Source organism: Equus asinus, chromosome X (assembly GCF_041296235.1).
Source record: "Equus asinus isolate D_3611 breed Donkey chromosome X, EquAss-T2T_v2, whole genome shotgun sequence".
NCBI classification, from domain to species: Eukaryota; Metazoa; Chordata; class Mammalia; order Perissodactyla; family Equidae; genus Equus; species Equus asinus.
The window spans coordinates 102123687-102147187 of NC_091820.1; the positions used below are offsets into that span (position 1 = coordinate 102123687).

Genomic DNA, 23501 nt, shown 5'->3' on the forward strand with positions numbered 1-23501 from the left:
CATTTCTTATCTCTGAAGTACACTTAAGCAGCAAACTGGGACTTAAGGTGGCTGCCTGAAAACCAGCATCCATTAACGTGCATGTCTTGGAGGGAAAATGAATTGCTTTTTCTAAAACAGAATACAGTTCAACCTCATTCTGTGCATTAATTTTGCATAATTTCTCTTTTGCACATTTTATAAATTAGGGGATGTGATCTGGCTTACCCACACAAATTTTCATACTCACATTTTCCAGGTTCTGCCTTTGGGCAGTTTTATTTTCAAAACATTAAAAAAAGCATTTTGGTGCATTTCTAAGATGCCCTTTGGGGTCAATTAGCACCTAGTAATATTTTTCTAAGCAGTCACTGGAGGTGCTTAACTAGTGTGTACTTAGGCATGTTGTACCTGAAAAAATCTTCTGAGTAGGTTTTATGCTTTAAAGAAACAGAACCCCTTCACATTCTATAGTAAGCATGTGGTTATTCTGTATGAGACTAGGGGAGTGGAGAAGCTGAAGTTCTGTGCATGCACTCTTCAACGTAAATCTTTCCAGCTAGTGAGTTCTGCTGATTGTCAAAGCAACCACACTGACTATGCCTACTGTTCCAGGAATTCAAGTCCCATTAAGATGTGAATCACCAAATGAGTATACAAAGATCATGTAGACTGATAAGCACAGATATGCATGTCTGTCTTTCAGGGATTGAGATGAATAAAATATGTTTGGGTTATGCCATGACAAAGATTGCCTCCCTTGAAGTGGGGATAAGAATATATATGTATAGGGGCCGGCTCCGTGACCGGGTGGTTAAGTTCGCGTGCTCTGCTGCAGCGGCCCAGGGTTCGGATCTTGGGCATGGACATGGAACCGCTCGTCAGGCCACGCTGAGGCAGCGTCCCACATCCCACAACTAGAAGGACCTGCAACTAAGGTATGCAACTGTGTACAGGGGGGGTTTGGGGAGATAAAGCAGGAAAAAAAAAAAAGATTGGCAACAGTTGTTAGCCCAGGTGCCAATCCTAAAAAAAAAACAGAATATATATGTATACGTGCACATACATTTTATTTACACAGACTCTAAGATGGTCTCTATTGTGGACAGTTTGTAATAATAAAGGCAATCTAATTACACCTTCTCATTGTGATATTGTTTGGCACACAACTTCTCAGATGCTTCAAGTAAGGTCAAGCTGCACAATGAACTCAATTGTCTGCAAATATACAATCCATGTATCTTGTGGATAATATACATGATGTGAGAACTGCCTCCCTGCCCTATGCCCATCTGATTTCACAGATTCCCTCCCTCCCACATTGATCCTCAGGCAAGCATTGATCCCAAAGTCTTATTTACTTTTACTACCCTTCTGTGTGGCAAGGGTGATTTGGTAAAGAATCAAGGAGGCAATTATTTTTCCAGCATTCCTTTGAACCCTTGGTTTCTGATAAGGCTGACAATATAATTTGCTAATTTATTCTTGATATTCAATCTGTCCATCCTTCTATACACCATCAATGCAAAAATGTTTGTCTATTCATTGGTGTATTTTCCATGTACCCATATTTGCCTTCCCAGTGATTAAAAATAAGCAAATGAAAAGGGAGTCACTTAAAGGGCAAGAGTAATGACAAGGGAAGGAGACAGAAAAAAAACCTGTGATTTATTACCTTAATCTCCTCGAGTAGTTCCTTCAATATAGGATTCACACATTATCATTATCAACATGAAAACTCAGGTAAGTTCTACACTAGTATCACCACCACATTTGGAGAATCAAGTGTTGATGTATTAACTCTATTGAAAAGCCTCATATTTCTAGGCATAGTAACTTTAACCTAAACTCTAAATTATCCCAACTGCTTTATTCTAGAAAATGCAGTCAATTCAACCACTGAGCAGAAAAATATATTCATAATGAAGTAGAGACGACACTGTTAAGAAAAAATGAGTCTCCACACAAATAACGTTCATGAACACATTTACTGCGAGTAGCTCTACGGAAAGGCAAGTCAGATATATATAAACACTATACAGAGTTGCAAGCTTGTCTCCCAAAACTGCAAATGAGATGTTTACAAAGAAAAGAGAGTATAAGAATATTTACAAAGGAAGACAAAGCCAAAGCAACTCAAAGCAGATCTGAGAAGCAGAAATAGCAAATGTAATGAGCTGTTGGAACTGTAAAGTTTTAGTTTTTAGTGACCAAGTTACTATGTCGGATACCAAATTAAAGATAGAGATCACAGAAAAATCGTTCCATCATTGGTTTTTCTTAACAGCAGCATAAACTGGTAGCTGGAAAGTGATATGTTGGTACACATATTCTAAAAAGATTCTTCCAGCACAATACTGAATAAATTAGTTGTCTCTGTAAACTAAGAAGTAGTGTCAAAAAGATTGCATATTTGTTATGCTGTACCTGTGACTATTTGTACCTGTTACTATTGGTATGTACTGTTGCGTATGAGGTTTCCCATTCATTTATTCAGCAAGTGTTACATCTGTGCTGTACCCTGTCTTCTGGCAGCCCCTGAACCTAATATGCAAATAAAGCAATATAGTATTTTCCCCAAAATAATATTTTCTTTCCACAATTCTGAACGATTATGACTTAACTTACTTGAAAATAAAATGGTGACAGAAGGCTTGAAAAAAGGCTGCCTAAAGAGTGCATTGTTATCATAATGAACAAAAGCCACACTGCATTATTTGATTAGGTTGGGAAAAGAGAAGAGTCTGAAGGAACTGATGAAGTTGATGCCCTGGCAGTGACCAGTAACTGGAGTAGTGATTGGTACTGCAGTCACATCCTCTCCTCAGCACCATTCACAAGGGAAAAAAAAGAGCCCCCCCCCCCCCTTCGGTTGGTAGGCAAAGAAAAATAATAGAAGTCTACTCACTTCTTCAGAAAAGTTAGCTTAGCAACATGTACTATAAGCCTGCTCGAAGATAGAAGTACACGTTTAAAGACATCAAAATTGAGTGGTGAAAAACTTTAGGTAAATATTACACTACTTCAAAGTTGCACGTTAAATGCGAAGCGATTTTTTTAACAGAGTTACACACAACAGGTACATCTACAATCACATGTATACAGGTACACAAAGGTGTGCATACACACAAATATGTGCACACACACACTAGCATTCGCACACTTATACAGACACTCACACCCATCTTTGATATGATGAGGTTTGCCAGTGATGGTATAAGTCGTGATTTGTGTGCCACCACATAACAAAGCTCTAAGCAAGTTTCAAGACCTTTGTACCTATCCTCTGTGATCACCACCTGTTAGTGTCCTGTTCTCAAAGGTCCAGGTTCCTAAAATCTTAATTCAGTTTCCATCAGAGGCAAGCAAAAACAGGAGGGGGAAGCTTGCTCTGATCTTTTAAAAATTTGGTACGTCTTACATAGGCTCAGTGTCCAAAGTGAAACAAGGCCTTATAAGAGGTTCCTTTTGGCTTAAGTTTTAGTCAGATGATTGACATGTACACACTAATTTCTTGAATATGGGAAACTGATCTCTTTATAGGAGCCCTGGGCATAGGAGGGAGAGTGTGGGTCAAGGAGAGAGCCAGAAAGAGGGAGATAATGGAGGGTGAAAGAGAGGAGGCCCAGAGAGGCAGAGAGGGGCTTTGTCAGGAGACTTTTGCTCTTTTAGGGGGAAAATGTAGGTTTCAAAATTTAAAAAAAAATAGTTGTTTTGGAAATGCTCAATTGATTTGCAGGCAGAACATCACACTGTTGTATATGGACAAAGAGATAATCTATTCCTCAGTTCCGCCCTTAAAATGTTGGAAATTCTCTGTCAAGGTATTAGTTTAGTTGACGTTTAATGTGGACAGAATGTTGCAGTTTTTTTAATGAGCAAAAACTGAGATAATCTGTCCTTTGGTTCTGCCTTTAAAATACTGAAAATGTCCCATCAAGATATCAGTTCAGTTGATATTTAATTCCTTGATCAAGAAATGTTTTCATGTATGTACTACACAGAAAAAAAGATTTCAGATCATACCTACCTTCTCATGAACATAACTTTTTTCTTTACCTGCCCTTGTTTAAAAGATTTTCAACATCAAAACTAAATCTAAGTACTACACACCAGTGAAATTGCTATTGGCCACATTCACACATATGTAAATAACATTTTTTTAAAAGAGGGAAAAGAAAGAGTCATGAGCTGCTAACTATTACGATATTTGTTTCTTTTCAAAGAGACAGATTGAGGAAAGAAACCAGAAAACAAAAACATAGTATGAATTTCTCAATTCAAAATCACTGGATCCAAGGGCCGCAGTATGAATGATCTGTATTAGGATCACTCAACTGCCAGCATCCACTTGTAGGCTTTTAGAAATTCAGGTTGCTTTCTATTCAGAAGCCTCTGAATTTTCTTTCTTTTAGGCAGATCTGGAGTAGACAAAGATGAAATTCCATAGACATCACTTTTCTTCTAAAATGTGTTTTTGTGGCAATGTAATCACTCTAGAAAAAAAAGATGACAAAACACAAGTTATTTTCAAAATTAAAGCGTGAAGTGCTTTCACCCCCACCCTGTTCTAAAACAAAACAAAGCAAAATTGAACTAGTAGTTTTTGAGAGCCATATTGAGGAGACTGCCTTGGCATGGACATGCCTAACTGTGCTGACTGCCTGTGACAAACACCAGCACAAGCCCAGGAAAGGTGCAAGGGTAGTTACTCCTTTTGCCCCCAGGCTGCCACTCTGACATTTCTGGTGGATAGCAGCTTTGTTCATGCATGCACTGTTCTACTTCCTCCCAGGGGGGCCAGCAAGTGAGCCAGGCATTAGGCAGACAAAGAGAATTTTTATCTTCTTCTACATGCTTGATTATACCTTCATCAGCTTATGTGGCACAAGACAAGGGATTTAAGCACAGCCTTGGTGATAGTCTCCAGACTTGATTACTGAATTTCTTCTAAAAGAGTAAAATCATACCTGCAAAGGAGATTTGATTGAAATGCCCATCTGTCTAATAAAAAGAAGTTCTGGTATTACTCTCTTGGCCTTCTGCTTATTGAGAGGGTGCATAATCGGGAGTGGGGCAGAGGAAGGGGGTCTGGTACCTTGAAGAAGGCGCTGGACTGGAGAAGGAATGGGGATAAATGGTCAGCAAATTGATTATGGGATGCTAGTGTTACTTTAAGATCAGGTCACATCAAAGTACCAAGTATTCTATATCATTACAGCCAAAGAATCCATGGAAAGCATCCCCCAGAGTAGGCTTCAAGTACAAGATCTTGCCTTAAACCAGCAGTATACATTTTAACCATTCATTCTTTCATCACAAGTTTTAAAAATGTAACACTTGCAGCTGGATGAAGCATCAAAGGTCTCCATTCCCCTTCCACCTACTTGTGGCTATTAGTCCTGATTCATTGTATAGGGCCACTCCTCCACATTAAAAGATTTTTAAAAAATAAACACCGTAGATTAGTAAAGATATTAAATTTTCCTGTCACCAGTGGGTTTAGGAAATTTTAGATTCTACATGTCTATCAGGTTTAAACAGCATAAAAGGTGTCCACGATAGTCATAGGTTAACTGTGAGAGTGCATATTAGCAACTCAATTATCTGCTGTAAAATTAGGCTAGACTAGCAGCATAGAATTTTGCAGATACTATCAACTAGGTATTTTTAGCAGAAATTTAAGGTTAGAAAGGTATCTCACCTAATTTAATATAAAAATATGTTCATTACAGCACACTGCATGTGCTTTAAAGGGGATTTCTTACTAACCTATACAATATGCTACATTCCATATACATTTTTTCCAGAAAGATACAAATTTATAAAGTTCCATATAACTACCCCATCAACATTATACTAAGCCTGAAATAAGGGGTATCTGTTGCTATTAGAGTTGTTTTGCTTTCTTCTTTACTTCTATTAAATGACAGAGGCTCAACTAAAAATTTGATTTATATTTCAATTGCTTTCCTATACCAGCATTGGGTGAATGCTTGATATTATACTAAAACCTAGCAAATAACGGTGTGATTTCAAGTTTACTTTACAAAATATATTTGTCAACTCTTGATTAACCATGCTGGTGGAAAGGAATAATGCTATCCAAAACAAGATAATCCAAAAATAATTTAATTTGCTTTGGAAATGAATTATGGGAACTTGAGCCACAGATTTACCATTATAATCCTGTTTTACTCAGGCCAATATTAAAATGAGTTTACATTCCCTGAGCTCATTCCAAAGAACAGCATAAGGAAGTAACTCAGAAGCTTGCTGGGTGGCAAAGGAAGGCAATTCAGGATTAAAACTCCATCAGAAACAGTCTGCAAAATGACTACCAAAGGGCTGACAATCATATCTTAGCGCTGTCTCCTGTTGATTTTGATATCATTTCACCACCACAAAAGTAAATGGTGATGTCTTTAATAACATGGGCTGTTTTTGATGTATTATTTCCACTCGATACTGATAGGTTATAAATAATTACTGTATTGGGTATTCTTTCTGATTAATCAAAGATCTTTTTAATGACAAGTTAATTCCACCCCTTTTAACGGGAGGTATGCTCTTCAAGCAATTTTTCTCTACAAGAGAGAAAACCTTAATGGACTCGGATGGGTCAAAACATTTTCCTACTGCTACCCCCAAAACCTGGCAGGTATCATTTTCTTCTCAAAAATGAAAGAAGTAAACTTTTCTGTTTCAATTTGTATAATGATATAAACCTGAACATTAATCTTTAGTATGCTAATAAAACACACATGACTTCAATATCCCTGGAAATTTGTAGGGCCAGCCGAGAAGGCAGTTCCTCCAGGGCATTCCAGACTTCTTTATATGAATCATAAACATGCCTCTATTACAGTTTGAAGTCCAAAACAGCAATGGCTCCCTTGCCCAGAGAAAGCCAAAACTATAACAATATATCCAGTTATTCTCTCATTCTCTTTCCACTCTCCCCAATCTCATTGCCTTACTTATCTTTTCAACCCCAATTTTCCTAGAACTCAAAAAAAATATTTTTCAAATTCTTTTGAAAATTCCTTACTCTGTTTATTAGTCAACATACCATCCCTGCAGTCGACTGATGATCACACGAGCAGCGGCAACCAAGTAAAGCATTGAAGGCAAAGGAAAGGAAATGAAGAGAAATGGAAGCATATACCTCAAAGATGAATGTATAATGATACAGTTATACTATTTAGTTTAGCATTGCCTCTGGCTTATAGATTGATTTTTCCCCCCATAAGAATAGATCGTCACACCTTTCTGTGACCTCTGAATGTAAAGGAGGATGATTCTCTAGGACTTAATAAAAATCTAAGTGCTGTCCCTCAAGGGTGAAAACTAGCAATAATTGCTGCTAGTTTTTACAACACCAATCATACCAGACTATTGTCTCCTCCATAGATCAGAAGATTAAATATGTTTCTCTCCATGGTGGCAAGAGTTTTGTGACAGAATAGTCAAAAGAATCTGCAAGGGAAATGGATAGCAGTTGTAAACCTCCATCTCCTCAAAGGTCAGCTCAATTGTTTCACACTTGCCCTTCACTAGTGGGCCCTGGACCACTTATGCAAGTTCATTCCAGTCTTGATTATCTGGATACAAACTATATGGGGATCAGCCACAGGATTTTCATCCCAGGTCAGCTTCTCTACTACCTCCCAACACACACTTGGGCCACTTCACTCTGCTGCCTAGTTACTGCAGACTTAAAGAATGCAAGTTACTAGAATTCTAATATAGGCAGTCTACAATTTACAAAAGAGACATATTCCAAGGCTCATTGTTTAGTTGAAACTCAGAATAAATTATTCCATAGAAACAGTGCTATAAATAAATGGTGGATAGGTTCATAGGTTTGTCTACACACGCCTCTATCAAACCTAATGTAGTTCCTGAACTAACAGAGGAACTACTTTGACTACACCCGACCGTCATTTATAACATCATTTCTGTGGGAAGATGTATTTGAAGTTTCAACTTGGAACTCCAGGAAAATATCCCTTCTAGCCATGGCAATAGGAATAGTGTCCCCTAAACTCAAGCAGCTAGAATAATTAGGGACAGGGTGACTGTGGAAAGGAAACTATGTAAGAGCTTCAGCCGCAATAAGGAGTCCTTCATGGGAGAGGGCAGGTCTGAGGGTGAGGACAGTGTTGGTATGCCTTCAAGGCTCGAGGCACAACTTATGAAAAAGCAGGAATTAAAAATCACATTTATTGGTCAGAATTTCAAGGGCACCATGGGTGTACATGTGAATAATTTTCAAGATGAACTTAGAGACTTCATTGATCTTCTCTCTAAGTTTCAAGTCTAAAAGTAGAAAATTAGTAATCATAGAGAGGCAAATTATATAAATTGTGAAAACAAGCTAAAGAGACTACAGTTTATGGGGAATTGGATATTGAGTAAATCCAGAAGGTCTGGCTAGCATCAAACATATCGTGGTCAATCCAACCATGAAAATAGCTTTAAACACCATCCCAGCTGCCTCTGTGCCAACAACTGAGAGTAGAGCAGGCAGCATAGCCTTGGACCTGCAGAATAGGGAGCCCTGCAAGGAAGGCTGTTCCTGCAAGCTAAGCCCAAGCAGGCTGCGAACTAGGAATGAGCAACATCTGGGGGTATAAGTCCTCCACAGGCCCCATGGGACTCCCAGAGTGACCCTTGCCTTTTCAGCCACGGAAACCAGCCAAGGGCATGTTTTCCTGAAATTAGGGACACAAGTTCGGCAAAGGGCACATGAGGGTAAGACTCACATAATACAACCAACGCAATGCTAAGCAATAAGAGGTGTCAAGAAACTAGGGAAAAATAGCAATAACTTTCTCATTTCACTAAATAAATATTTAAGTACATATTTTCCATTAGTTCTAAAAGTAATTAAATCCTCAGCCAGAAATTGTAAGGTGCCCTTTCTTAAAAAGAATCTAAAATAGGATATATGTCTATATATTTTTTTAAATCTTTAAAAATTCATATTTCTCAAGTGTTCAGCCTACATTTCCAGAAGAAGATGGAAATGTAAGGCCTGTAGCTGCACAAGTGTAGTGCACAAGCTGTAGTGCAGCATTGCTAGAGAATATATTTTGAGTTCATACGGCAAGCACATTATCTTGGCAATTTTATCAATAGCTTTAAAGTTAGCAATCTGATAGTTGTGGTAAAACCTGAATGTGTTATAATGTATTCATTTCATTATTATAAAAGGTAGCCTTTTTAATCTCTCATTTTTCACTCAGGACCAAGTAATGTTTTCCATTAAATGATCCTCACCATCTAAGAGCCTGGCAGCACCTCTTAGACAAAACATACTGCAGGCTTTCATTAAACATTTTACAAAAGCTATTTTCCAATACTGCCAATAAAATGTCTGGGCTATTTTTACATAGTCTTAAAACACTAAAAAAAAATGGTGCTAAACAAAATGAATTTAATTTTAAGTGAGGATTTTTATGTCCCAAGGACAGGATTTGATTTTCAAGGCTTCTAAAATCTACCTGCCTGACTGTCAGAAGCAGGTCTGCATTTTAAACAAATAAAGAGCATCTATTTCTACAGTGCTTTTTCTTCCACCTGTCTCAATTTATCCTGTTTTGCCCATTGTGATGGTTTATATTGGAATGTCAGATTTTATACATATGGATAAAGTGAAATTAAAAGACTTTTTTGCTGTAAGTGGTAAATGCAAAGTGGCAAATGCCAATGGATTATTAAGAAAACCAAAGATATCTAACTTCAGTTAAGGAAATGACCATTAATGGAAGTTTACTGAATGCACCCTCCTTTTCATTTTTGTTCCTTTCAATGTTTCTGTGGGACCCAAAGAGATACACACACTATTTGCGTTTGGGAGGTAAAGATTAGCAAACTCCTCCCTAGACCAGATCTAAAACTTTCAATTCCAGTACAGGTCAAATTCTTTTATTCTAAGAGCCATGGCAAACAGTTCAATATAATGAAAATTACCCAAGCTCTGGCAGATGGTTCACAGTTACAACGGTCTGAATGAGTTACAACAAAATTTGCTACTATCAAATTCAAGAAAATTTGTAACATCCCCCAATTCTTGCCTATATAATAATCTTTCATCAATAGGAAAACAACAGATTGAACATCTGATTAAAGGGCAGTGTGGAGTGCTGGGTGGAGCAGGGGACTTGAAATCAGATGTATGGGTTTGATTTTCAGCTCTGCCACTTACCTCTTGGACCATGGGAAGACTCTTCTGTTCCAGCACCTACCGTCCTCCAGTATAACAATGGATGTGAATGTGCTTTGCAAATTATAAGGCAGTATGCAACTGTAAAGCACTCCCTTAATCAACAAGTTGACAGTTTAACAACTCCTTTTAAATCACGCACAATATTCCTTACTTCTCCCTGTACTGGTTACCCTCACCTGTTCCAACACAAAAATTTCGGGCCACGCTAAGAAGCCCGCATTTGTTCTGAAAACAGCTCCCTGCCGATGACTCCAAGGTATTTTGGTTCACGTTTGGTGATTAGGGAGAGAAAAAGAAAGTAAGTGAACTTGTTTGAGGTTTTATGCATGTGTGATAATTCTGCTACGCTCAATTAAAGTCTTGGTCCTTGTTTACAGATGTTTTGCTAATGGCCGAAATTTTTACCTTGGAAATATCACTCTTAGAATGAATGCAAATGAATAATGATTGCCAACAACTTTAGTTAACTTTAACTGAATGAAGTTCTCCTTCATTGTTATAGGCCAAATACCTGACTCCAAACAACTGTCCAATTTTTTTTGAGGCTGGGTGAATATGGCCGAAAATAAGTCACTCATTAATGGTGACTGAGAAAACTCTGCTACATGGAGATTTTATTCTAGCAATTTATAATAAATCCAATACAACAAAAACAGTTTGCTCTCAGCGTCTATAATTTATAGCAAGAGGATTTAGCAGTAGTGCACTGGAAAGAAGCTTACATTTCCTTCATGTTAATAATCCAGTCTGAACTCTCAAAAGGTAATTACTACAGATTTTTTTTGTGCTTTTTAATACCAAATGCTATCACAACACTACTAATTTGACTGACCAATTCTCTGACTCCTCCTAGAGCTGCCCTTATCCTCTTATCTCTGGAATGGAAAAATCAGTGAATTTTTCAACTTAAGTCATTTCAAACTGAATTCTACATCAGATACAGCAGTTAAAAAGGCAAAAATGCACACAGGGGTCAAGAGTCAGACTAAACCATATAAGAAACTATGTTCTCCTCCTAAAAGCTAATGCTTATAACCCACATGTTTAAAATGTGGACTTCATAATTTTTAAATTCTTTTATTTATAAAAAAGTCAAGTCCAGGTTATATTTTTGGGTGCTTCTTTCTAACTGTCTTGAACAAATGGCTTTAAAATGCTTATATGCAATGTGACTGTAGGTAAGTGAGATTATATATTAATTTTGTGTTACGTGCACAAAGCTGTCTCACTACCTTAAAATCTCACTTCAGTTAACTTAAGTCCCAACTATAAAGATCCCAACTCTGAATAACCATGTAAATTATTTTAAACGAAAGACTAACTAAAAAGTGGGATTTGAGGAGGGCAGAGAACTTTAATTTAGCTTTGTGTTTCCAAAGGTAATAATAATAATAACAATGACAACAATGATAACAGTTGTATAATAATTCACCTGCAACCCTTACTATGTGCCAGGCACTGTTCTAAGCACTTGCCATAAAACTACCCTCTGTGATACATAACTCCTAATAAAATCTGTGCCTTTGTTCCTTTGTCAAAGCATATTTTTTGTTTTCTAACATGATATATATTTTTAAATGTGAGATAGGAGGGTGAAGAGAGATCAGAAATGGGGGAAAATTATTCTATGGCTTTATAGTCAAAAAGTGATCAGAATTATGTAGCCTGTAGTTAACACCTCACAGACAACATTCTAACATATCAACTTACATTAAAATGGTAACAAAAGTCATTTCCTGCAATGGGTTCTTTCTATATATCCTTCTTTTTATATGTCTCAGCAAATTATGTGCCTCAATCACCATCAGGACCACCCATTTTTGTAAGAAACTAAATCATCAGTTGAAACTGTTGAAACTTCAGTGTTAATCCAATGACAAACTAAAAATATCTTATATTTGTAAAGTGCTTTAAAGTTCCAAAGGGCTTCGACATTCATTCTTTTATTTCAAGCTCACTCAATAAAGGCAGGAATTTCCTCCATGAACGATACATTCAGAGAACATTAAATCTCCAATGTAGCTACGAAGTCATTTAAAGTTATTTATAAATCAGTAACTTATGCCAAAATAATGATAATTAAATCTAGATAATCCTTGAGAAGTCAGGGTTTATTTAAGGAACAAGAAGATTTCACTAATTATAATCTTTGCCTAAACAAAAAGTTTTGGAAAGTGCAGGCAAACATCTATGAAAACTTGTCCTTTCCAAAGTACCATGGGGACACAGGCAGCTATGGAATACCTACATCAATATCATAAACGATGTCTTCAGCAGTTAGGCTCAAATAATAGCTTGAGACCAATTTCCAGGTGTACTTCACAGAATTAAATTCTTGGAAATATAATTACACATTTTAAATTCATGGTTCTGGTAGTAGTGGCGATCCGTATGTGCCTGCGTGTTGGGGGGAGCTCACAATTTAAAGGAGATCTGAAGTGCATCCTTTGGCAAGCCAAAGCACCCTTTTGTCGTTTTAACGATCACTCTTGAATATGTCCGTGCCGCAAATGTGAGTTTTTGTATGGCAAGTTTTCTAAAGCAGGGGGAGGAAGGGAGGAGGGCTACACCTGCACTAAATAGGGAGCTTGTTAGGTGACTGTTGTGATCAGTCCCCGACTTGTTCTGCCTGATCAAGCACAGTGGGCAGAGATCCAATCACAAAAGCATTCCACAAAGCAAGCAAAGCAAAAATCTCCACTAAACTGACTACTGGAATGAAAACTGCTGGGGTCCATCCCTTCCCTTCACTGAGAAAGAAGCACATTCTACTCAAGAGGGAAGGCAGTTGAGACTATGGAGACATCATCTTCCAAAATCATTTCTTAAGAATGTCTCCAGACACACTGATAACAACATTGCACAATGTACACAGTAGATCTACTCGAAGTCTTATTTCCAGGTCTGGCACCTCCTACTCTTCCTTCTCCTTTGGGAAAGCAACCCTTTAGAAAATGTTCGCTGTTCCAGGGCAGGCTGCCCCGGGGTCAGGTCTTCCTCCAGCCTTATTATCTTGCTTTCCTGGATTTCCCAGAAAACACACCAATTAGACGTTTTAAATGCTTTTTAAAGCTTTCAAACAATATTCATACCCATTATCAAGTTGTCACCATACCCTCTTTTGGGGAGCTACATGAAGAAAATGAGGCACAGTGAAGGTGACTTGCCTGTCACTACTAATGACAGAGGAAAGGAATACTCGAGGTTTCTGGCAATTTATCCTGTGTAAAAACAAAACAAATCAACACAAAAATACATTCCAGAGCCAAATACTCTCTTCTTTTCATCACCTGTTGTTTTGGATTATTTATATTTTGTTCCCTCCAGACAATCATGCTAACAATCGAGATTTAACTTTCTTGGCAAATCACAGCAAACTAGCATAACAATGACTGCTTTTTAAAAAGTAACTCAGAGGAGAAAGTCATTCTCGCTGAAATGTTAATGGTGTATTAATACTGCTTAATATTCTGTGCTCTTAGTAAAATTCCTACAGTTAAACATGGGCATTTGTAGAAAAGTAGCTTTTATTTCTTGACTTGAAAATGAATTGATGGGATTCAGTTAACGATGTCCTGTTTGTACAAATCATTAAGTGTTAGGGACGGATCTTTGAAAGCATGCTCATGATATATCTCCTTAAGTTTTAACTACTCCTACAAAGTAGAACCAATGTTTAAATAAATGATCATCAGTTCTTTCCAGATAAAGAAACTTATGATTAGATTAAAACTTACATATTCGCAAAGATCGCAAAGTATTGCAGGAATAATTAAAAGTGAATTCTATTTTCCACGCCAAATAGGCACCAGTTACTGAAATACTGACTGACTTTTTCTCAACATTGTAGACACAGTAGCGCATGAATACATTAACCAATAACCATTAACTTTAGAAAAATGAATTCTAAAATTACCAACCTCTTCGGGGAGAGTCGAACTTCTTGTTGTCAGATCTGGCGAAGTCCATTCTCACGTATGTGTCGTCGTCGTCGTCAGAATCTTCTTGCTCGGGGGGTCTCGGCATCTGGCGGCGAGGTGGTGTGGGGGGGACGGCAGCTGCAGCCGCAGCCTCGCCAGTCCCGTCCTCATCTCCGTCAAGGTCTGAAGATGGGTTTTGGGCTCTAGGGTTCGAGCCACTGGCAACGTCTTGGGCCCCCATTACTGCTTCGGCATCAGCAGCATTAGCAACAGGTTGGAACCAGCGGACGGAGGCGGAGTCAAATCCAGCGGCGGCCTCGAAGCCCGAGGCAGCTGCGCCGATGCCCGGGGCCGCAGCGAGGGCGGAGGCGGCGGCTAAAGCCCGGCCCACGCCTAAGGTTGGCGCAGCGGCCAAAGCGGCGGCCGAGGCTAAGGAAGCGGAGAGGTCTCTCTCCAGGCTGTCGGTTGGGAAAGCTGAGACAGCGGCTCTGGTGGATGCAAAGAAACCTTGCGAACGGCTTTGTGGACGTCTTCTCTCTAGCTCTTCTTCCAGCAGCAGCCTAGCTACAGGTGGTGGTTCAGAGCATCGGCTGGGAGAAAGAGAAATGTCCATACAGCACTCAGAAAATGGGTCGACCACATAGATTCGACCTGTTTCAGCATCATAGCGAATGGCACGGTCAGCAAAAGGCACGGCTGGTATCATTGCTGGGTTGAACATCACTTCAATGTAGTCCCCCTCTTCCTCATTAGCATTGCTCCCTGTAGCACTGGGAGGAAGAGGCAGAAGTGGCCACCTAGCACCGTCCAGAAAGAGAGGGTTGGCACCTGGAATAGCTCTTAAAAGATGTGAGAGGTCGTTTCCTGGATTTGGAAATGGCACTCCGAACTCAACATTCACGTAATTAGAAAAGACTGACCGTCTGGGGTCAGCAATTATGCCCCACAAACCTGGCAGTCCTTGAGTAGAGGGTGCTGGTGTATTGCTATCTCTTTTAGTGAAGTCAACGTTGACGTAGCCACTAGAGCTGTCAGCTTCTCTCTGCTCACGTGTGGGCTTTTGTGGTTTTGGCTTGATTTTATTTCCTTTTGTAATAAAAGAAAGTCGGTTAGGTCTCTTAGCCTTGATCTTGGGGGGGCTCTCATCTGAAGGCTTTGAAGGTGACCCCCCATCTCCAGGCTTTGAGAATGACTGCTTAACTGAAGGCTTTGAAGCTGCATCTTTGGGGTCCCCCTGAGATGAGGCTTCTTTGTCCAGGCCCTTCCCCAGTAATTTGCCAGGTAACATTGGAACATACTCACTGTGGTCACTCTGGCCCAACGGGGAGCTCTGAAGTGGATTTGGCAGAGAGAAGTAGGAGCTCCAACTTTTGGAGGAAGAGCCTCCCTGAGGATTTCTGGGGTTTTTTGGAATTGCACCGGCTCCAGGAGCCATAAACATGTAGTCACTGTCGCTGTCGTTATCCTTTGAGTCATCCTCTTTCTCAGGATCTGGTGCTTTTGGAGGATTTGGGGCAGAGGGTGGGCTCACCCTGGGAAACATCATCATGTACCCTCTTGAATCTTCAAAAGGTGATCGAGAATGGCGCTTTTCTGAAGCAGAGACATTTTGAGGAGCCATTGGCATATAATCACTGGAGCTTGCGAGAGGGGCAGCCACCCCTGGCCTCATTGGCACGTATGGGTCATCCTCATCTTCATCAAAAGCTCTGACTCTGTGGGGACCCCGAGCTGCATCTTCGGGGCTCTCTACATCTTTGACTTCTTTGGCTTCTTTGCGTTCTTTTGTGGCTCCTCTGTCAGCACAAAAATAAAGTCGGAACCTTCCCCCGGACTTCCCTTTTCCACCTGTTGCTCCAGCTGGCGGAGGTGGAGGTGGAGGTGGTGGAGGTGGTGGCATTTGCTGTTGCTTGCTTTGAGTTAATTTGCCAAAGTAGGATCTTTTCTTCAGAGATTTTCCACGTTCACCATTGCCATCAGAGCCTTTCCCACTTCCTGAGCCTTTGCCCCCTCCAGAGTTCTTGCCGCCGCCTGAGCCATGGCCATCTCCAGGTCCCTGGCCACTGCCTGAGCCGTGCCCACCTCCAGCTCCCTGGCCACCACCTGAGCCATGACCACCTGTGGTGCCTTGGCCATCTCCTGAGCACTGGTTTCCTCCTGCACCTTGGCCCCCTGACCCCTGGCCGCCACTTGAGCCCTGGCCACCTCCGGAGCCCTGCCCTCCACCTGAGCACTGGTTTCCATCTGAGCCCTGGCTACTGGAGCCTTGGCCACTTGAGCCCTGGCCACCTCCTGAGCCTCGGCCATTTCCTGAGCCCCAATTGTTCATGGGCATGTAGTCGCCTCCATTTCCTTCCTGACCCTCTTTGCCCTCAGGATTGCCTTCCTCCCCAGAGTTACCAGAGCCAGAACCAGATGCTTCTGGAGACAGGCAAGTTCCAAGGTTGCGGGCTTCTGCAGGGCGCGGAGCACGCACCGGGTTGGGTGCTAAGTGGCGAAAACAGCTGGCTGGCACTGAAACTGCTCTCCTGGACCTGCGCGCTCTGGGCACGTACAGTCTTCCTCTCCTCGAGGGGTGTACAGGCTCGCTGGGTGTCATGTAGCGCCTGGTGAGGAGCATTTCGTCTTCCCCGTCACCGATGGCCCTGAGGTGGCAAAACTGCTCAAAGCGGGACCTTCTGAGCCAGCCGCTGGGCTCCAGCGGCAGCACGTCCAGGTGCCTCCTAGCGGACAGCAGGGTTAACAGGTGGGCGCCGATGCTGACGCTGTAGCTGCGGCAGCGGGCTCTGTACTCGTCTGCACACAAGGCTCTCATCTTCTCCAAAAACAGCTCATGCATGTTTTGGGCCACTACACAGTCATCAACCTGCATCCAGAGCTCCCCCGGACCGATGACGGTGGACCTGCCGACTTCCAAGAAGAAATACTGCTCTGAGTGCCCGCAGCGACGGATGCTCAGGAGCTGGACAACCACGCTGGCCACCTCGGTATTCAGCCTCACAAACACAACCTCCTCGTCGGTAAGACAGAGCCGGAACACGCCGCTCAGCTCTTTTCTGTGCCCCAGCCCCCTGGGTTTGACTACTACCTGCCACACATCTTTGTAGAAGGGTGGCTCCGCCGCCGCTGCAGCCGCCAGCGCCGCCGGCTCTCCATCCGGCTGCGCGCCGGGCGTGCCGCAGCGGCGGCGCTTGCTCTCGAGGATGAGGCGGCTGAGCAGCAAGTACCAGCTCTCTTGCTCCGACTCGTTCTCGGCCACCATCGCGAAATACTCGTCTTGGGTGAAAAGGGCAATGAGGTGTCGGTACCTTGCGTCGGCTCGCTGGCTCACCGAGAAGCACTGGTACAAGGTGATCACGCGCCGCGGTGGGATGAGCGCGGGGACCGCGGCGCCAGAGGCGGCCGCCGCTGCTGCAGCCGCCGCGGCGCGGACACTGTGCCGGAACTTCCTGGCATTTTCGTAGTATTCCAGCCGAGCTGGGGCGTCGGCGGTCTCGAGTTTGAGCACGAAGTAGCGCCTGTGCCCATGCTTCTGCTTCCGCAGGTATCCGCGTTTGCAGACTTCGTCCCCGACGGGGAGGTCCTCCTCATCGGACTCGGAGTCTGACCGGGAGCCAGTGGCCGTAGAGAGCCACATGGCTCCCGGACAGGACGACCCGGTCCCAATGAGTGCGGTCGGGGTTCCCGAGGAAAGAAGTGGGGTGGTCGCCACCGCAGCTAGAGCTGCTGCTGTTGCCGCTGCTGCAGCTCTCCCTCTCCTTGTCGCTTGGTCGAGAGCAGAGGAGCAACTCGCCATGGTGATGCACGGTGGTTTTAAGGTGAGCGAGGGGGAGGGGGGGTCGGTGAAGGGAGGGTTTGGGGAAGAGGCCGTCTACCCCTGTCCGCCCGCCCCAGCCCCCTCCCGCTTCGGCCCGCGCCCCCGCCCACTCCACTCAGCGCGGCCGGCGGCAGGCAAAACAACACGTGACCGCTGCCTCACGCGGCGGCCGCGGCGGCTCCTGCTACCGGCGCAGTGGAGGGGCTCGAGCTGCAGCTAGTAGAGGTGTGCAAGGGAGGGGGCGGCGGCGGGCGCGAGAGGCGGGGCCACCTCCTACCCGGCCTAGACCCTCTCGGTGAATCTCCTGGCCTGTGGGCCACGGGAGGACCAACGGGAGGAGGCGGGGCTCTCTGCCAAACTGGTCCTAACGAGGAGTCCACGAAGGCACGAGGGGGCAGGAGAAGGCCGAGAAGGGCGGAGGAGAGAGCGGCCCCCGATCGGGGCCGGGCCGGGGCTGCACAGCCCTGGCTCGATTGGCTGGAGGGGGCGAGAGGTGGCGGGAGGGGGCGGAGCGCAACCGTCTCAGGCGGCGCCGGGGAAAAGAGCTGGCACGCTCGCGGGACGGTTTGTTTGTTTATTTGGGAAGCGGGAGCCAGGTGAAACTGTTGCAAGGTTCTCATTGGATGGGATGGGAGCCAATGGGAGTGTCTGGCACGAAGGCGGCCCTGAGTTAATTACTTTGGGGGGCAGGAGGGGAGCTGAGGGGCAGGAGGGGAGCTGAGGGGCGAGGGGGCGTGGCTTGGGTCCCGGAGTGGGCTCGGCTCTCTGGTTGTAGCGCACTCAGGCGGTAAACAACCCTCTGCAAATAGCTGTTAATGGTAGTGATAAACTCGTGCAAATCCCTGAGCCACAGTGACCCGGGAACTCAGCCGGGCACTCTATTTCTCACTGTCCCTCACATAAATTCTCTATTCCTGTCACAGTCTGGTCCACTCGCTCCCGCCGCGCACGGCAAGCTGAGCGTCTTGGGAGAAAGTGTGGGCACCCCATGGAAACGTGTGTTAACGACCGGGGGCCCTCAGACTTGCCGCCCACGGCGCTTCAGCCTCTCTCGAGCCCGCTCCAGCCCTGACAAAAGCCCGCGACTCTAAGGCACACGAATAACAGCGATGCCTTCAAAATGAACATAATCTCTAATCAGAGCTAATTTCTAGCCCACGAAACTCAGGTTGGCTAAAGATGGTGTTTCTGGCTATTTGATTAATGATGACTATGAAAGCACAAATTTGGGGGCCTGCAAAGTATACAGCCGTGTTGAAAAAAATCGGACTCGATTCTTACTGAAATACACCAGTGTTGAGCTGTCGTGATATCTTCCCGTGGGAGATGCTTTGAAAGGCGCCTTTAAGAGAATTTCAAAATAATGTTGTTTCTCTTTCCTTGAATGAGACCCAAAAAGTTTAGAAAAAGAAAAGCTCACACCTAGAACAAAGGATCATACCAAATACATATCCTAGAATGTATTTTACATCCCTCGCGTCAAGAAAAGAAGATTTTTGCTGAATTTCAGTCTACAACTTGACATCACAAAAATAAGAACTACTGCCTCTCTTGTTTCTGGAAAAACTGCTGGAGTGTAAGTGCAACCTCCTAAAGTGTTTCTCAATCCCTCTCTCTCTTTCTCTCTCTCTCTTTCTCTTTACTAGGATTTCAGCTTCCTAAGAGTGGAGATGGGTCGATATCACATTAAAATGTCAAAGGAGGGATCGCAATTGCAAAGAGGGATTTGAGGGTGAAAAAAAGGAGACATATGGTATTTCTCTCTAAAAGAATGGAATGCCGTTCACCTTTGCCCTAGGGTAGATGCTGCAAAGGGTATTATTTATAAAATCTAACAGTAAACTAGGCAATGTATACATCGTAAAAATAAACCCCACCCCTGCTTTCTTAAAAATTTGTTCTCTGTTAGAAGCAGAATAAAAATACTTGGATGAGTGGCTCCTTTTTGATGCTTCTATTTGGGGAAAAAAGAAATTGGTTTTGGTTGTCCCCAAAATGTGAGAAACAATCATTAACATTCCCTCTGCTGCCATGGGTTTATAGGCACAGTATATTCACAGGTGCTGGGAGCAGCGATGGGTTCCGAAAGAGGCTAGAGAGAGAAGGGGTGTGGATGCTGAGAGAAACCTGACTGGAGCTGCTCCCTACATGTTTCAGCTGCCTTGGCACATAGGTAGAAGATCCTCTACACTTATATCCAAAATGATAATGAATAAAATAATTTGATATTTTTTATGACAGGTTTTATGATATTTCATGTCTTTCCAAGCACAGGGTTTTGCTTTAGATAGAAATGTTTTTGAAAAGAAGGCAGTGCATTTGAAAGTGCTGTGAGTAAAAACGTGACATTTTAAAATATATTGAAAAACATTAAGCTGTGAGTTAATTAAAATTTGGAAAATACTGAAAAGAATAGATTTAAGAATCCTCACGTCTATAGAATTTTTTCATAGAGTGATAGGCTTACCATGTATATAGTTTTGTATCTTGTTCTTTTCACTTAACATTACACGATAACATTTCCCCATATTATATAGATCAGCTTAACATCATTCAAAATGCAGCAAAATATTCCAGGCAGCTGTGTATTGCTGTACTTAATCATCCCTCTGCTTTGAAGTATTTAGGTTTTCATTTTTTTCAATATTATAAATAATGCTGCACTGAACATCTTGTACCTATAGCTTTTTTTTTATGTTTAGAATTATTCCCTTGGGGTAGAAACCGAGGAGTAGAATTACTAGGTTAAAAGGTATGAACATTCGATGCATTATTTTTCAAAGATATTATATCAGTTTACGCCTGTCACCACACTGATTGCCAGAATTGACTTTCTTCTTTTTAAAAACATTACTGATAAGATGGGTGAAATGGTATTCCACTGTTCTTTTAATTTACATTTTTGTTTACTAGTGAGATAAGAACTTTTATATATATTTGCTAATATTTTCTTCTATAAAGTGTCTTTTTGTTTCCTTTGCCTTATCTATTTGATTCTTAGTGTTTTTGCTTATTATGTGTGGCTTGTTTACATAATAAAGATATTACAACACTGTCATATTTGTTGCAAGTTTTTTCCCAGTCTATTGATGAGAAACATCACATTTAGACTTGAGTCTCTTCTATTTTGAAAGGTGTGTAAATTTGGCAAGTGAGGTTTGTAGTGCAGTTTAGAAGGGAGCTGTTGACATACACAAATGTAACTGTGATCACTTCTAACTTTCTTTAAAACGATCTTATATATCTAAACTTATATGCTCTTTTAAAGAGAGAGCTAAGTTTGTTCTATCAACAAACTCTGAGAGCATCTAAGCTTATTAAATTTTATGTAGCACTCAATACTTTGTAAGACATTATCCTCTACTCTGGGGGAAGCCCCTAGGACTAATCAATACGTTAAAAAAAAGAAGTGTGAAAACAATTTTTAAACTATTACAGTGAAAGATTAACAATGCTGATCATTGGTATGCAGAGTATATTACCTGACTGCAACAAAATGGAATCAGAGATATAGTGAGATGTTTCATGGAGTTTTACTTTGTATGTTTCCTACCAAGGGAGAGAATCGGGCGAATATTAGTACTTGTGAACAGGGAGAATATATGGCTAGAAGAACATTATTTTCTTTACATAGGTTAACCAAATCTACTCATTTCTAAAAGGTATTCCAACACTGAAGCTCTCCGGAGGAGACCATCGTTACTGAATTGCGCCAGATGCTGCAGCTTGTCTGACGTGTATTTAAACTTTCATCTTCCTGGACAACTTAATGATATAGAATAGTTGTTTAGTTTAGGTCAGGTTTCCATAGGCAAAATAAAGTGGAGGGGTGGACAGACATCGAGATGGTTCAGGCAAAAAGTAGAGACTTTGTATTTGCCCTGAACTCACCAGATGGTTGCTTTACTGCTCTACTCTCCTTTGGTTATAGATTCCTGTCCCTTAATTTTTTGTTTTTATATTTAGGACAAGTTACCCCAGAAAGCTAAAGTTGTTTTCCATATCCAGTTATAATTTCTGTTAAGTTTGGACTCTGAACCAAGAGTCTCACACGCAGATTTTTTAAATAACAGATAAGAAGTAATAAAACCTACACTATTTCTTATTTGTTTGCCGTTTTAGCTGTGGAGGAAAAACGCAAGCATTTCAGCTGGTATTTTACACTTAGAAACTAAGATAAATGGATAAACACGGCCACAGGACATTTAGAACAGTTTTTTTTCCAATGAAGAAATATGCCTTTAATGGTGTTTGTCTTTAAAAGGAATTTCCTGTGAATCCTGTTTTAAGAAAGCAGTTGTTTGACTCAATTGAGTAGTTAGTAGTAATAAAAACTCATCAGCTTTTTTCCTCACGTATATGATCATCAGTATTCTAAACTCCACTTGTGCTAAAATCAAAATGGATAATAGAAGTGTGGATTTACTTAGCTTGAAAATTAAACTGTTGCGTTAAATATGGACATTATTTAAGAGAATAAAGCCTAAGAGGAAAAAGTAACCAAGACGAAAGCACTATTATGCTTATCCAATATTTAAATTGTCCTATAAGTATTAACTCTATACTCTTTGTGAGCTAACGTCCAATTTGTTGATAAAAATGCGATGCTACCCTTGATATTAAAAAATGATGCCAATGATGATGATTCCTTTCTCTGTGTTTAGACATAAAGAGAATCATGCATGATGAACGATGCTTTCTACATTGTGCAGGAATAAGGGCTGCCCTGTGATTTGTGGCTGCAGCCACCGCTTGCAGATGATGGCTTTGCATCTCAGCTTCTTTATTTCTATGCTACTCAAAACCTCTGCTGGAGAAAACAACCATCAAATGCCTGACTGCTGCACACAGAACAGGTCTGTTTGCTGCTTTTGTTTCCTAGCAGTCTGCAGCTAAAGTAATTAGAGCAAATACATGGTTTAATTAGGCTCCTAAAGCTTTCCTGTTATCTTAGGAGTCAACTGAAAATTAACTCAGTTAAAAATCAAGCATTTCTTCCCACCTTCAAAAGATAAAGCTTTCGTTTGGAAATGACTTTTAGTAAGTAAACTAAGCATCAGAACAAGGAAATCTAGCAGATTTCACACAAATTTCCATGATTTCACAGCATACGTTTTCTATGTTAATATAAATGAACAATAAAAAATTTAGCTTAATGCTGTTCCTTGTTGATATCATACAGCAGCCTCATTCTTAGTGTCAAAAAGAGTATCAGTTCATACTGTCTTGTCTTCAGAAGTTAGAATATTTCTTAAATTAAATAGGATCGTTACATGGCTGTATTTGCTATTTTAAAGGAGTTAGTATTAGAGACTTGCATTTTTCTTTGGGTGTTCAAAAGATCAGCTCTCATATTTAAGATGTAGTATGTATTATGCTTATTGTCGATTCTTCTTTCTCCACTTCTCACGTGGTCCTGAAGTATCTGTCAAATTGAACCCTTCCTTTCATTTCCACAGTCACCATCCTGATCCATGCCCTAATCAACTTACCAGGATTGCTGAAGTAGCCTCTTAAACTGGCCTTACCTGTCTTCAGTCTCTGTGTAGTC

The 23501-nt window shown here is 41.6% G+C and overlaps 1 protein-coding gene across 2 annotated transcripts; it reads right to left on the reverse strand.

The window, feature by feature from the left end:
- Nucleotides 1-1951: 1951 nt before the first annotated feature.
- Nucleotides 1952-18036, reverse strand: IRS4 (insulin receptor substrate 4). 2 transcript variants are annotated; one of them, XM_070502652.1, is made up of 3 exons: nucleotides 14134-17951; nucleotides 4950-5095; nucleotides 1952-4475 (listed from the first exon to the last, which is right to left on the reverse strand). In XM_070502652.1, exons 1-3 carry the CDS (start codon nucleotides 17927-17929, stop codon nucleotides 4365-4367), a joined length of 4053 nt encoding a protein of 1350 aa, XP_070358753.1. In that variant the 5' UTR covers nucleotides 17930-17951; the 3' UTR covers nucleotides 1952-4364. The 2 variants fall into 2 exon arrangements, with proteins under 2 accessions (XP_070358753.1, XP_014710102.3); XM_014854616.3 differs by lacking the exon at nucleotides 4950-5095 and having other exon boundaries at nucleotides 14134-18036.
- Nucleotides 18037-23501: the final 5465 nt, after the last annotated feature.

What these genes read in the sequence shown, in the direction of transcription:
- IRS4 (XM_070502652.1), bottom strand. Translation starts at nt 17,929, where the DNA reads ATGGCGAGTTGCTCCTCTGCTCTCGACCAAGCGACAAGGAGAGGGAGA. An exon ending in GTTCGACTCTCCCCGAAGAG is followed by an intron (nt 5,096 to 14,133) that starts GTTGGTAATTTT and finishes TTCCTTCTCCAG; the next exon opens with TCCAGCGCCTTCTTCAAGGT. An exon ending in CAATCAAATCTCCTTTGCAG is followed by an intron (nt 4,476 to 4,949) that starts GTATGATTTTAC and finishes TTTTTTTTCTAG; the next exon opens with AGTGATTACATTGCCACAAA.